General features: G+C 57.5%; 1 protein-coding gene across 9 annotated transcripts in view; it reads right to left on the bottom strand.

The window, feature by feature from the left end:
* Positions 1 to 12,989, bottom strand: part of LHX6 (LIM homeobox 6) — a 17,244-nt gene extending 4,255 nt beyond the window's left edge. For 2 of the 9 annotated variants that reach the window (XR_008841724.1, XM_056504840.1), the window contains exons 1-9: positions 12,870 to 12,988; positions 12,219 to 12,359; positions 11,744 to 11,926; positions 11,546 to 11,667; positions 6,012 to 6,232; positions 3,595 to 3,695; positions 3,412 to 3,507; positions 1,673 to 1,847; positions 1,001 to 1,104 (exon numbers count right to left, since the gene is read on the bottom strand). Coding sequence is in view for 8 of the 9 variants with exons in the window: in XM_056504840.1 (XP_056360815.1) it covers positions 1,001 to 1,104; positions 1,673 to 1,847; positions 3,412 to 3,507; positions 3,595 to 3,695; positions 6,012 to 6,232; positions 11,546 to 11,667; positions 11,744 to 11,926; positions 12,219 to 12,359; positions 12,870 to 12,944 (1,218 nt within the window). In the remaining variant the exon portion in view is untranslated. Of the gene's footprint in view, positions 1 to 1,000; positions 1,105 to 1,672; positions 1,848 to 3,411; positions 3,508 to 3,594; positions 3,696 to 6,011; positions 6,233 to 11,545; positions 11,668 to 11,743; positions 11,927 to 12,218; positions 12,360 to 12,544; positions 12,762 to 12,806 lie in introns of those variants that run through there. The other 7 variants (XM_056504847.1, XM_056504842.1, XM_056504845.1 and 4 more) reach the window with 7 other exon arrangements.

The following is a 12,989-nucleotide window of genomic DNA, read 5'->3' as shown; positions in this document are numbered from 1 at the left end:
CAGCTGTGAGCCAGTAATTGCATTTAAATCAGGAGCTGCTTGCTGCAGTGAAGCCTCTCTAACAACAGTACCAGGAGCATATAATATTTTCTGAAAACTCTGCAGCTTGCTGGGCAGATATGACAAAATGGTAGAGTTTATACTGAAAAAGTATCTTTGCTGTGCCCCTGCTTCTGACAATTGAGACAGAGCTCAGGGACCTGCTGCTGCCACACTGAGAAGAGAGAGATCTGAAAAGAGAGGTGCAAGAACTTCTAATAGTAAAGACAAAAGTTAAAACCACTCAGAGTTGCCAAAGGCTCAGTGTTCCTCAAAAGGAAGTCACTGAAACTAGGGTCCTAAATAAAATCTTCCAAACCTAAGCATGTTTTCAAGTCTTGTCCCCAATGAGCTGTGTGTTAGAACAGATACTGTAAGAGCTGAACAGAAAAATATCAACATCCACTATTGTCTTCTGGCCAGACATTGTGAAATAACATTCCCACTTCAGATATTGTAACAGCCAGTTGTTATTATTTTTAAGCAATACTGTAATCTGCAAGAAATGAATCTTTCTTGTTAACTCGTGGAAAACTGGGAAGTCAGCACATGCTGGAGGTCCCCCCTGCTCCATTGCTAACAGCCAGTTTCTGTTCACACTGACCACACGTGAGGAACGGAGCAGGACAGAGCTCAGGGACCAGGAAGGGGGAACTGAGGAGAATTGAGGCAGGAGGATGTGAGAGTTCTCAGTGGATGCAGGCACAGAGTCCCTGCACGTCACAACAGCGAGGGTGTCCAGTGAAAAACACAATAATGCCATTTTGACCAAGAGTGGGTACATCAACCTTAGGGTCCCCAAAACTAAGGGATGACACATGGGTGGGTGGGTGGGTGGCAGCTGCCAGAGTCATGGAGAAGCAGTGATGCTGACAGGACAGCAGTGGCAATGATGTTACACACAAATCTTTGCTACAGCAGAGGGTTGGCCCCCGAGCCTGGAACAGGGACTAACATTTACCTTCTCACCCCTATTAGATAGTGGTCCTTCCATGTCTGCTTTGAGGTGCACTGGTGGAGCAGTGTAGGGAAGTCTACAGTGCACTTGTCCACACTGTACCTGACCTGTGGATGAGAAGAGGCTTCAGCCTCTGTTACTGCAAACAACACAAGCCCTCCATCCAGCTATGGGATGTGGCTCCATCCAGTTACTGCAAACACCACAGCATCCTCCATCCCAGATTTCCATCGGGACATGGGGGAGCAGGAGGTGCCCGGCAGCTCTGGCACAGCCAGAGCCCTCATGGGCAACAGAAGGGAGAAGCCTCACAAGAGCCACAGAGCCAAAACCTCTGTCCAGGAGTGACCAAAGCTGCCCAGCACTCACTGATCACTCACTGGCACAGGGAACTGCCAGATAAAGCAACTCTGCTGTCCTGAGCAGGAAGGAGCCTCACAGAGCACATTCATACCTCTTCTCCACGGCACAGAGAGCACAGGAGGGCCGAGAGGCAGCCAGGTAAAACCCAGGCACCGACTTTCCTGGGCACGAGTTAATCCCAAGGGCAGAGTGCATCAGACAGGAGGAGAAGCAGCACAGGCACCATCCCTGCAGCCGCAGCACCCGCAGGGTTTTGTCACCGCCTGTCCTGGAGCTGTCCCAGCCCTTCCCCAGCCCCAGCCCTGCCCTTACTTTCGATGTATCCGTGCAGAGTCACCATGCGGGCCCGCTCCGGGCTGCTGAAGGGCGAGTAGTGGATGTCATCGGCCAGCGAGGAGGGGATGCGGGACGGGGGCGCTCCCGAGGGCGGCACCGTGTGCTGCGGGGTGTGTTTTTTATGGCGGGCTCTGCAGTTTTGAAACCAAACCTGTAAGGAAAGCAGCGAACGCTGTGACAGCTGGGAGACAATTGGGTTAAAATGTGGTCCTTCACCAGGGTCCTTGGATGGGCGTTTCTTCGAAGAATTTACAAAAGGAATTAAACAGAGAAATCTGCACCTCACCGGCTTCCACAGATTTGTTTTACACTCACCAGAACAAGAGTGAAGCTGTTTATGCAAAGCTTTGTCCCTGCACAGCTTCCCTGCAAATGATGGGAGCTCCTTTCAAGGTGTTATTTAATCAGCAATCCCAGCTCACCCAGCCTAAAAGCACAGCTCAGATCAGTTGGGACAATTGAGCATTGGCAAAGAGAGAAACAAGAGAAGACGAGTAGAAACAAGAGAAAACAAGTAGAAGCTTAAACTAGGGTAAGTTGTGACTTTAAGAATGATTTATCATACTCAAAAACCCCATCAGCAGAACACTAAAGCTAAGAAGGGTACTGTGGTGGGATACAGCCATGTGTGTGAGCAGCAGGTATGAGATCTCTGATCATATCTCACTGCTTCTAATTAAAGGAGTAGTTAGGGAATTACATTTTGGAGTTAAAACATGTATGGAAGGGGTTTTTTATACTAAAGAGGTGATCTGTTTCTTGTGCTTTAATTTTTGAAAGATATATGGGAGTAAAAACCTCTCCAAGACTGAGTGAAGATCAACTCTCCAAGGCAGAGCACACTGGACCACAGAGAAGGAAACAGTCATAAATGTTTGACAAATTGTTTCCTGTTCAAAGCTCCTTTAAAAAATATCCATATAAAAATCACTCGGTGTGCAGCCTGCTTGATCTTTAGCTAAATGAAGAATCTCAATAACAGAGGCTCAAGCCAGATTTTCACGCACAAAATTTAAATGTGTCATTGGCAAAACAATCTCGGATGAAAGCTCCAGATTTATTTTAATCACTCGTGTTTTTATTGTATGCAGAAAGAATGTGAGCAGAACGTTGAAGTGATGAGTACAAATGTCACCAAGAGGCAAAGCTGGCTGTCTGTGAGCTGGGAGTTGCAGAGGGGACATTTCTCAGTCCCTATGGCACCACTCACCCTCCCCTCCCAGATCAGGCATGGGGACTTTCCTGCCACTGTGTCCACTGGGGCTGCAAAACCATTTCTTCTTTAAACTTCTCAGTCCCAGCGCCTCCTGACGCTGGTGAGCTTTGCCTGCTCGTGGCAGCTCCCACACTCCTGTCAGCGGCTGGGACAGAGCACAGAGCTCCATGACTTTGTGCTGAGGGCGGCTTTCCCACCCTGTGATTTATTGTGAATGGCTGGGGCTGTTGGGGTTTTGATTCATTGCATCATAAGAGGGAAAAAAAACAAATAGAAAAGCCACGAGTGAGACAGAGAAAGAACAGTGCTGGCATCGCTGCAGGAGCATAGGAGCTGACAGGCAGGAGAGGCAGCAGGGAGCTGCTGGGTGCTGGAGGGTCGGGGTGAGGAGCCTCGGGGCTGTGAGCCCTGCCTGGTGCCAGCCCCCAGGTGTCCCCTCCCTGCCCTGCTGGGGACTGCTGGGCTGATGGTGGCCACCCCTGCTCGTCCCTGCCCTCACCTGAATGACTCTCCGGCTCAGCCCCGTCATGTCCGCCAGCTTCTGAAGCGTTTGTGCGTCGGGGTTGTTGTCCTGAGCAAACTGTGCCTGCATGACCTGTGGAGAGAGGGCAGAGGAGAGAGGGGCTCGGGGTGAGTCTGGGGAGTCACGGCCCCTCCAGCCCCCCCGGCCCTCCTGCCCCACCTGCAGCTGCTCGGCCGTGAAGGAGGTGCGGGCTCTCTTGGCTGGCTTCGGCTGGCTGTCCTGCTCCGAGGGCACCGCCCCCTCCAGCGTGATCCCATTGCCTGCAGGAGAGAAACCCTGTGAGCCACAGCTCAGAAACCCTATGAGCCCAGTTCAGAAACCCTATGAGCCACAGCTCAGAAACCCTGTGAGCCCAGTTCAGAAACCCTATGAGCCACAGCTCAGAAACCCTGTAAGCCACAGCTCAGAAACCCTATGAACCCCAGCTCAGAAACCCTGTAAGCCACAGCTCAGAAACCCTATGAGCCCCAGCTCAGAAATCCCCACCACCTGCAGCAGTTGCTCATCCTGGGGGACACCACGCATGGTGGCATCACAGCCTGGGACACCCAGAGCTGCAGTGGGAGCAGAAAGACTGGAGCCAGCAGTGCCACTCAGGAGCTGCCCTGGGCTGCTGAGCCCCTCCACACACAGGGGAGGAGAAACAACCATTCTCCAAGAGCTTACTGTGGAATTAAGACAAATGTAGCAAGCAGTGGAAGCCCCAGGGAATAAGGTGAGGCAGCAGCAAGAGGAAGGTCAAGGTGGTGTGTGAGGGCAAGCACTGATGTCCCTCTGGCCCTAATCACAGTCACCACTTGGCCACATTCTCCAGGGAGTGGCTCAGAAGGAGCCCTGTCTCTGCCAGGCTCACCAACATCCATCACTGCTGCCCCTTGCTCCTCCCTGTGACCCTGTTTTCCCTCGTGGGCACTGCCTCCATCAGTCCTTTCATTTGCTCAGAGCATTTCAGTGGGCTCTTTGCTCCTTTCCCGAGCCCCAAATTGTCCCATCACCCCATCCTCCTCTTCCTCCCAGGTCCCAGATCAGCAGCAGGAGCAGCACTGTCCCCATGGCCATGCCTGAGCAGCAGCCACACTAAGGGGGACATTCCAGGGGGGCACTGAGCTCCCCCTTGCCCAGCGGTGTCAGGGCCAGCCCAGCTGTGCCCATGCTGCTGTGCAGCCTCCAGAGAGGGTGTCCAGAGCCTCACTCCTCACCAGGGCCCTGCTGCAGCCTGTGCCAGGCCTGGCTGCTCCTGGCAGTGTAGGTGAAGCAGCACTGAGGGATGGCTGGGGGGATGGAGGGGAGGGCAGCTGAGCAGGGCTGGCGCTCGCCCCGCTCCCAGGATGCGCCTGCACAGCCCGGGGATCGCTCCACAAGCTGGACCAGGCTGTGATTGTCTTGGCTTGAGTTGAAGGACTTTCTCATATAGTTTGACTTGTTCTTTTCGGATGATGAATGGGACTCTGACTTCAGCAACATCTGTTTATTTTTCTTGTATGTAAAACCTCATGTGCAGAAGAAATTGCTGGGTAATTACTGCAGGAGGGAGTGTGGCCCTCCAACTCCACAGCAACTACAGCTCTCCAAAGTGATCCCACCCCCTTCTCCAAACCCCTTGGATACAGGTAGTGACACCTGACGCTCACCAGGCGCCCCAGCACTGCCCAACACTGGTGTCAGCCCATACCAGGAGGTTGGTCTGAGCAGCAGCAGCAAGCCCACCATCCCAGCCCTCAGCTGGGACAACAGCTTTGCAGGACTCCCTGCTGCCAGACCCTGCTGTCCTCACACCAATCTGCTCCCCCAGGACACGAGGCTTCTCCCCCTCCATCCTTGCTCCCCATCACCCCCCCACGCCCCCACAGCAGCTGACCATATGGACCAACACACTGCGAGCCATGGCCCCAGCCAGGACCCTCCCAGCCCACTGGGCACTCTGCTTTCGTCCTCTTACTCAAACACAGTAAACAGAAACATATTCTTTTCCTGTCAGGTTGTTAATGGTTTCCACATGCTGCATGGGCTGGGACATGGGGTGTCACTCCCTGTGCCCATCATGTGCTGAAGTCTTTTCCACCACAGGACAGGCCCTGGTACTGCCCGGCCTCCCTGTGAACCACTAGCCCCACAAACTTGTTCTTGTGAGCAGCTCTCTGGGCACTGCCATCAGGAGGGTGGAGAAGGGCCAGGAGCTGCAGAGCTGTGTGGCCTCGGTGTCACCAGCTCGACTGGGACAGTAGACACTGGCCATGGCACAGCACTGTCAGCTGGGAGTGCCACGGCCCCAGATGGGCAGGGTGGGTGGAAAATGATGGGAAGGTTTTGTCGAACCGCCAGTCCCACCTTCTACATTTATGACTCACAGCCTCAAAATCCCAGCGGCTTCCTCACCCTCTGCACTCCAGGCTGTGCAGGACCAGGGACATGTCCCCGGCATTGCCCACGGCACACAGGTCTGCCACGAGCCACCGGTGCTGCCATGGCCTTGTGCTCAAACCCCCCAGAGCCACCCATCGCCCCTCTTTGGCAGTGATAGAACCGACCCAACACCCTGTGCTAAGGGTCAGGTCCGTGACCGTGGCGCTCCGTACCGTTCTCTGCCGCTCGCTTGAGGTTCTCTATCATGGTGTCGTAGTGGATCCGGCACAGCACCTTCTCCTCCACCAGGCCGAACTCCTCCCCGGTGGAGAGCTGCCGCTTGCAGGAGAAGCAGGCGAAGCAGGCCAGGTGGTAGGCATTGCCCCGCGCCCGCCGCACCCAGTCGCTGGCGTAGATCTGCCTGCCACAGCGGGCACACTTGGTACCGAACCGGCTGCGGAGGAGAGGAGACAGGTGAGGGCAGGCAGGGGAGGGCAGGCAGGTGAGATCAGGTAGGGGAGGGCAGGCAGCACGATGTGGGGTGCAGGTGCTGCTGACCCCGTTGCCCACCCCAACCGCCGCAGCCCCCGCAGCAGCAGGCACACAGAGATGCGCTGGAGCCGCCCCAGCGGTGCCTCTGCCGTGCCACGGCAGCACTGGGGTGTAACTCATGGCCATGGGGGCTGAGGTGACGCAGCGCCGTGAATCAGCGTCCAAGCCCGTGGGTTTTTTATTTTGATAACAGCCAGTGTGACACTCGGATGGAAACTGTGTCAGAGCTGCTTCTCTCCCGCTGCCATAAATCAAACCATGTGTGTTCTCCTCACACGTACAGGCACACACATCTGCTTTTTCCCCCGTGGAGGAGGTCTCCTCACTGTGAGAGGATGATGACTGTGCTAGAGTGAGTTGTGCTGGAAGGTAGCTCAGCACAGTGAAGAGGCAACAAGACAGCCAGGATCCCCTCACCAGGAGATTGTGTGAAAACCCCCATTTCTTTCAGATGTTCAAGGACAGGTGATTCACAATGAGCAGCAGATGTGGCCCCCATGGCCCTGAACCCCAGGTCAGTGTCTGACATGAGGTGCCAGGCACGGCCTTAACTTGATATCTGCATTTTGGTATTACTGCTGCTTAAAATAATAAATGCAATGAGCAGCAGTGAGAGCATCAGGAGAGAAGGCAGCATCTCTTCTGCCACCTCAGAGGTAGTACTGGCTCAAACACAGTCACTGCACTACCCCACACAGCCCCAGCACTGCCACTGCCACCTCAAGCTCCCGAGGGCTCCTGCCAGCCCCTCACCCCGAGCAGCTCCAGCATCTCAGTGCAGGCAAATAACACCGACAAGGAACGACCACAGCAAGCAACAGCAGAGACCCTGCAGCACTAACCCTTGGGTTCAGTGCTTCAGTGGCCAGAGCAGCCCCAGGCTCTGCAGACAGGCAGAGACAGAGCCCAGGCCAGGCCGCCAGGGCCAGTGTTCTGCCCAAGGCCAACCCCACACCGAGGAACTGCTGCCCACCGTGGGCCCAGCAAGATGTGGAAATACTGTGCTGGGATTACTAATAGCTAAACTATTTGGGAGGAAAAGAAGGGTCTAAATTTTTCAGCCTGACCATAGCTGACCAAAAAAGAGGAAAAAAAGAGGACATTTCTGTGCTGAAATTATACAGAGACTTAGCTAAGAGACTTCACTAATTTACTTCAGATGGGAACATTGTAAACTGACTTTGTGCCAGCTCGTTTATATAAACGCACAAACAAAAGAACTGTATTAATTTTTTATTTAGAAATAAAGATCATTCCTGTAAATTGAATTACTTTGAACAATGTGCTATGTAAACAATCGTACTTGCTGAACAGTATCAGGCGAGGGGCAGGCGTACGGAGCTAATGGCACGTGGTGATCGCCGCTCCCCGCTCGAATCCCAGCCCAGCTGGGGGAGCACAGCACAGACAGGGGGAAAGTGAAGCACCAGGCACCACACAGAGAAGGTCCCACATCCCCACCACACATCAGCTGGGATTTGGGGGAGACACCCAGGCAGGACTCCCAGGTCAGCAGCGGCGCCCAGGGAGCCGGACAGGGTTTGCTGAAAGGCGCGGGGGCTGGTGTGGCCACGGCAGCAGCACAGGCAGAGGCTGATGCCACTGTCCCTGCAAATGCCACTGTCCCTGCAGATGCCACTATCCCTGCAGAGCCACGGCATGAGCAGGACCCAGAGGGAGGCTGAGGCTCAGCAGCACCAGGGGCACAGGGAGTGCACAGCCTGCGGCACCAGCACTGACGCTGTGCCTGCAGCTCCTGTCTGCAGCACTGCAGCGATCAGACACAGAGCACCAGCACCCACTGTCATCCCACAGACACTGTCACTGCAGGGACCACCACCATGGGACCACCACTGCCAGGGACACAAGAATGGGGAGAGAAATGTCTGCAAGAAATCTGCCCCAACCCATCACCACTGCAAATAACAACTCAAACACAACAGGATTTAACTCACTGAGTTCACAGGGCAGTGAGAGCCCAAAGAGCCCCATCTGCTCGGGGCAGTAGAACACCAGGAGAGGGGCTCCACGGGATTCCTGCCACCTGCCTGGTAGGGACAGGGATGGGGATGGGGACAGGGCCACACTGTAGCAAGAGACACAGAGCCAGAGGATTTGTCCAAGCCCAGAACTGTGGCACAAGCTGGAGCTTCACTGAATGCTACCAGAACCATGGGCTCATGCCCTGCATGCATGGTTTGTGGTCAGGTGAGCAGATGCTCTCCCCAGAGATTAACTCTGGGAGATGGAAACTCACAACAACGTTACCAGGAAAGACTCATCCCAGAGAGACTCATCCCAGGAAGACTCATCCCACCTCCCCCAGGGGCGGCTGCATCATCTGGGGTGCGGGAAGAGCAGAGGCAGGAGAATGCCCTGCTGCATCCTGTCTCTCCCACACTGCTCATACCCAGGTGCTGCAGTTCCCTCAGCCCTGCCTGTGGGCACAGGGCACCCAGCCACAGGGCCACACACAGCTCCAAACACTCCTGTTCCCTCCTGGGTGCACTCTGTAGGAAGCCTCTAACACAGCCCTCAGCCAGCTGCAGCTCACGTCTCACAGCAGAGCAGCAGTGGTGCCCCAGCGAGATCCTCACTGCCATGCCTGAGCAGGAGCATCATCCCTGAGGGACATAACAGCAAGGGGTGAAGCCACCTGAGCCACAGCCAGGCCAGTGACCCCAAGGCCACATGCCTGCAGACTGCACACCCTGCAGAGCAGGAATCACACTGGGACCATGCTGGGCCTCGACCGGAGCCGTGGGAGCTTGGCTGTGAGCAGCCCTTGCATGGCCCAGGAACACAGTGTTCTGCTCAATGAGCTCCAATTTTAATTTGGTTCTCCTTGAAGCGCTGGAGCCTTAGATGCCAAATGTAATTATTTGACAAGACACAGGAAACAGCAGCATTTGCTTAAAAATGCACACAAGGCCGTGGTGTCATGGCAGAGCCAGCACCTACAGAGCCCCCCATGGAGACAGTAAAGGGACACTTGGACAGAGCAGGCCTAATCACACTCCCCTGGGCAGTGAGGTTGTGACATGACAGCCCCATGCCTGACACCCTTCATCCTCAGCATCCCCCAACAGCCCCGGTGTCAGCACTGCAGCAACAGAGCATCCGTGTGACCCGTGCAGAGCATCCCACTGCCCCTTCTGTCTGCCTCGGCTCCAAGGACCACACGTGTTAGGACAGGGTTTCTGCTTTGCTTTTTAAAAAAACCCCACGCATTTAATCTGCCTCAAATAATAAATGAAATTTTCAAAATCCATCCCGGGGATCAGCTTTAGCCCATGCCACGCACCAGGTTCCACTGGTTGGAGTCAGCAAGATGCCAGCCAGGATGCTCCCAGGGCAGGAGGGCGCCGAGAGAATGGACAACGAGGGGAGTGTGCCGGGGTAGCGGGAGGGATGCCAGCGCTGGACACCGGCTCCCGGCCGCGCACCGGCACCGACGGCGGCGGCTCAGCCCGGCGGGTTCCGCAGCGGGAGCGACTCCCGCCCGCCACCCCAGAGCGCCGAACCGGGACCGGCCCGGGTTTGGCCGGGCCCGCAGCGATCCCCGCGGGGCCGGGGGGAGCGAGGCAGCTCCGCGCCCGCCGGGCTCCGAGCGCCGCCGCTGCCGCCGCTGCCGCCGCTCAGAGATTCACCAAAATAAAATTTAAAAATCTCTCCATATCCCCACCTTTTTTTGCAAAAGACAAGTGTGGAGCGCGGGCTGGGAGCCCCCGCGCCCACTGAACGGGTGCCGCAGGAACCGGGAGCGTCCTGCGGCGGCTTCCGCGATTTTCGTTTTATTTCCCTTGGCCCCGCCGGTACCGGCGGGCAGAGCCTGGCTGCTCCCAACGGGAGGGGTTCGGGGCTTCTAGGACGGAGGGTGGCGAAACAAATTTATTTTAATACTGTTATTTGCCATATTTGCTCGAAGGTCATTTCGAGATCCCGACTACTTTAAAACCGCCTTTGGAAAGATCCGCTCTTAAAAACATACCAAAAATAAACCAAATATCAACGGCAACAGAACGGTGATAAAAGAATTAAAACGCTCTAAGTGCTCCAAAACAGCACCGCGGCCCCGGGACCCCCTTGTGCCTTTCTGTGTTGAGCGGGGAAAATTTCGCTGAAATCACCGAAAATTGCGGTTTGAAAATAACAGCAATAATAACAATAATAACAATTATAATAATAGTAATAGTAATAACAACAACAAAAACCGCCACGGGGCAGGACGCAGAGCACCGCAGCCTCGGGACTGACCCGGTTCTCCGAGCCCCGCACCCGCCTCCGTGAGCCCCGCACTCCCGGCACCGCACCGAGCCCGGCGGGCACAGACTGAGCTGCGGGAAATCGGGTAATCGCAGACCCTTTAAAAAAAACACCGGAGCAATCTCTGAGGTGCCCCCCGAGTTCCCCTGCCCGCTGTCATCGGGGCAGCCCCGAGCTCCGAGCGGCGGGAGGATGCTCCGAGCCCCCCGCGCCCCGCCGCTGTCATTCCCATTTCCTGCCCGTCATTCCCGTTCCTCCCGGGTCAAACAGCATTCCCTCATCCCAGTAGGATGGGGAAAGTCAGAGCGGGGGTTCCAATGCTTAGTTAAACCCCGGCGGGGAGCTCAAAATACTTAGTCCCCTCGTGCGAATCAAACTGGGGGAAAATTCGTGGTTTAAGGTTTAAGTAGAGTGTGGAAGCCAGAACATCCTCCCTGCGGAACAGGCTGCCCCGGGTGTCCGGGTCCCGAGCGAGCCCCGGGCCACCGCCGCTGCCGTTCGTTCGTTTCCGTTCCGTAACGCGCTCCCGCCGCGGCCGCTCCGGCCATTGCGGGCCCACAGCGCTGGCAGCGGCTCCCCGAAAGCCGCGGGGCACCGCAGGCTGGCAGCAGCAATGTCCCCTCGGGCAGGAGCCGGGGCGAGGCCGTTCCAGCCCCGTTTCCCCGCCGCGGGTCCGTGCCCGGCACGCCGCATCCCGGGACCGGGCGCTGCCGCCGCCGAGCCGCGAGGAGCAGCAGCTCGGGGCGGCCCGCACAGCCCGGCCGGAGGGCAGGAATCCCTCTGGGTGGTTGTGCAGCTGCACCCCAAACTCCCTTCCTTCCTTTCTCCCCGTTTCCCGAAGGCCGTCTCCCACCCGGCTGCTCCAGGGAGCCCGGCGGGTTTTCCAAACCTTCCCCGCGGCAGCCGGCGAGGGCTGAGCACCCCGGAGCGGTCCCGGCCCCGTCCCTACCTGAAGTAGTCCATCTTGCAGAAGATCTCCTTGTTCTTGATGTAGCAGCTGTGCTGCTGGCGCAGCGAGGTGCGGCACACGGAGCACTCCAGGCACCGGACGTGCCAGATGAGGTTGTTCACCTGCGGCAGAGAAGGGGCTGAGACCCGGGGCCACCCGAGGCCGCCCGCCGCCCCCGCCGCCCTCCGCCCCGCTCACCTTCAGCAGGTACCGGTCGAGGATCTCCAGCCCGCAGCTGGAGCAGACGTTTTTGCCGGCCGACGGCGTGGAGGAGGAGGAGGATGGCGGGGAGCAAACGGACGGCGTGGAAGGGGTGCTGGGCGCTGAGCGGGCGTCCTCCTTCTCCAGGGCTCCCGGCAGAGGCTCCCCATCGGGCTGCGACTGCGGGCAGAAGCCGCCGCGGGCCATCAGCGCGGCCCCGCCGTTCCCCGCAGCACCGAAGCGCAGCGTCCCGCCGGGTCCCCGCTGTCCTCGGCATCCCCGGCCCGGTTCGCACAAACCCCTGACAGCCCCGGCCGGACCCCGCAATCCCCGCTCCGACGCGTCCCCACAGCCCCCGGCCCAGCGGATCCCGGCGAGTCCCCCCAGCTCCCGGCACCCCCGGCCCAGTGCGGCCCCGCATTCCCGGCCCGCCGGGTCCTGGCTGGAACCCGCAAGCCCCGGTCCCGCTTACCATGGCTCGGGAGTGCGGGTCGAGACAGCGGGAGCTCCCCTTGGGCAGCGGCTCCGGCGGCATCACCTTGATGGAGAGAGCGGGAGAGGGAGGCTGCGGCTCCATGCGCCGGGCGAGCGCGGGGCACCCTATATAAACCGCCTCAAAACAATAAATAAGAACTTTCTAGTGGCCATTTAAATCCTTTGCAACAAAAGCTGCGTCTCTTTAATGAAGCAATTTGAATGTGGATTGAATTCTCCCCCTGCCTGCACTTAACCCGGGCCTCTTGAAGTAATCGCTCGGTTCCCATGCGAGCCAAGGCGCTGAAAAACCCCCCAAACTACCTGCAATTAGAAATTGCCGTAAATGCCCGAGATAAGAGGTACCAGAGTGTCAATTCCGGCTGTCAATCAGGGAATCCATCAGGCCACCCAAAGAATTGCAAATTTGATTTTTTTAATGGTAGTAATTAAAAATCGAAATTCTTCCCCCTCTCCCTCCGCCGAGCACAAAACGCCCCAGAAAACGCTGGGATGGAAAAATCCACCCCTCTGGCGCGAGAGGCAGCGAGCGGCCCCGGCCCCGGCCCGGCCCCAACCCCGGTACCGGCCCCGCTCCAGCCCCGCTCCCGGCCCCGACGGCAGCGGCGGCGGCGGCAGCAGCGCTCACCTTGCCCGCCTGGGCGCCGGCCGGGGCGCGGCGGCCAGGGCCCCGGGGCTGCCCGCCCCCATGGCTCCGGTGCATGGGGCGGGCGCGCCCCGCTCCGCCCGCCGCCGCCGCGCTCCGTGC

Source organism: Oenanthe melanoleuca, chromosome 17 (assembly GCF_029582105.1).
Source record: "Oenanthe melanoleuca isolate GR-GAL-2019-014 chromosome 17, OMel1.0, whole genome shotgun sequence".
NCBI lineage: Eukaryota > Metazoa > Chordata > Aves > Passeriformes > Muscicapidae > Oenanthe > Oenanthe melanoleuca.
Note: the sequence above shows the minus strand (reverse complement) of the source record. Positions and strands in the feature narration are given on the sequence as shown.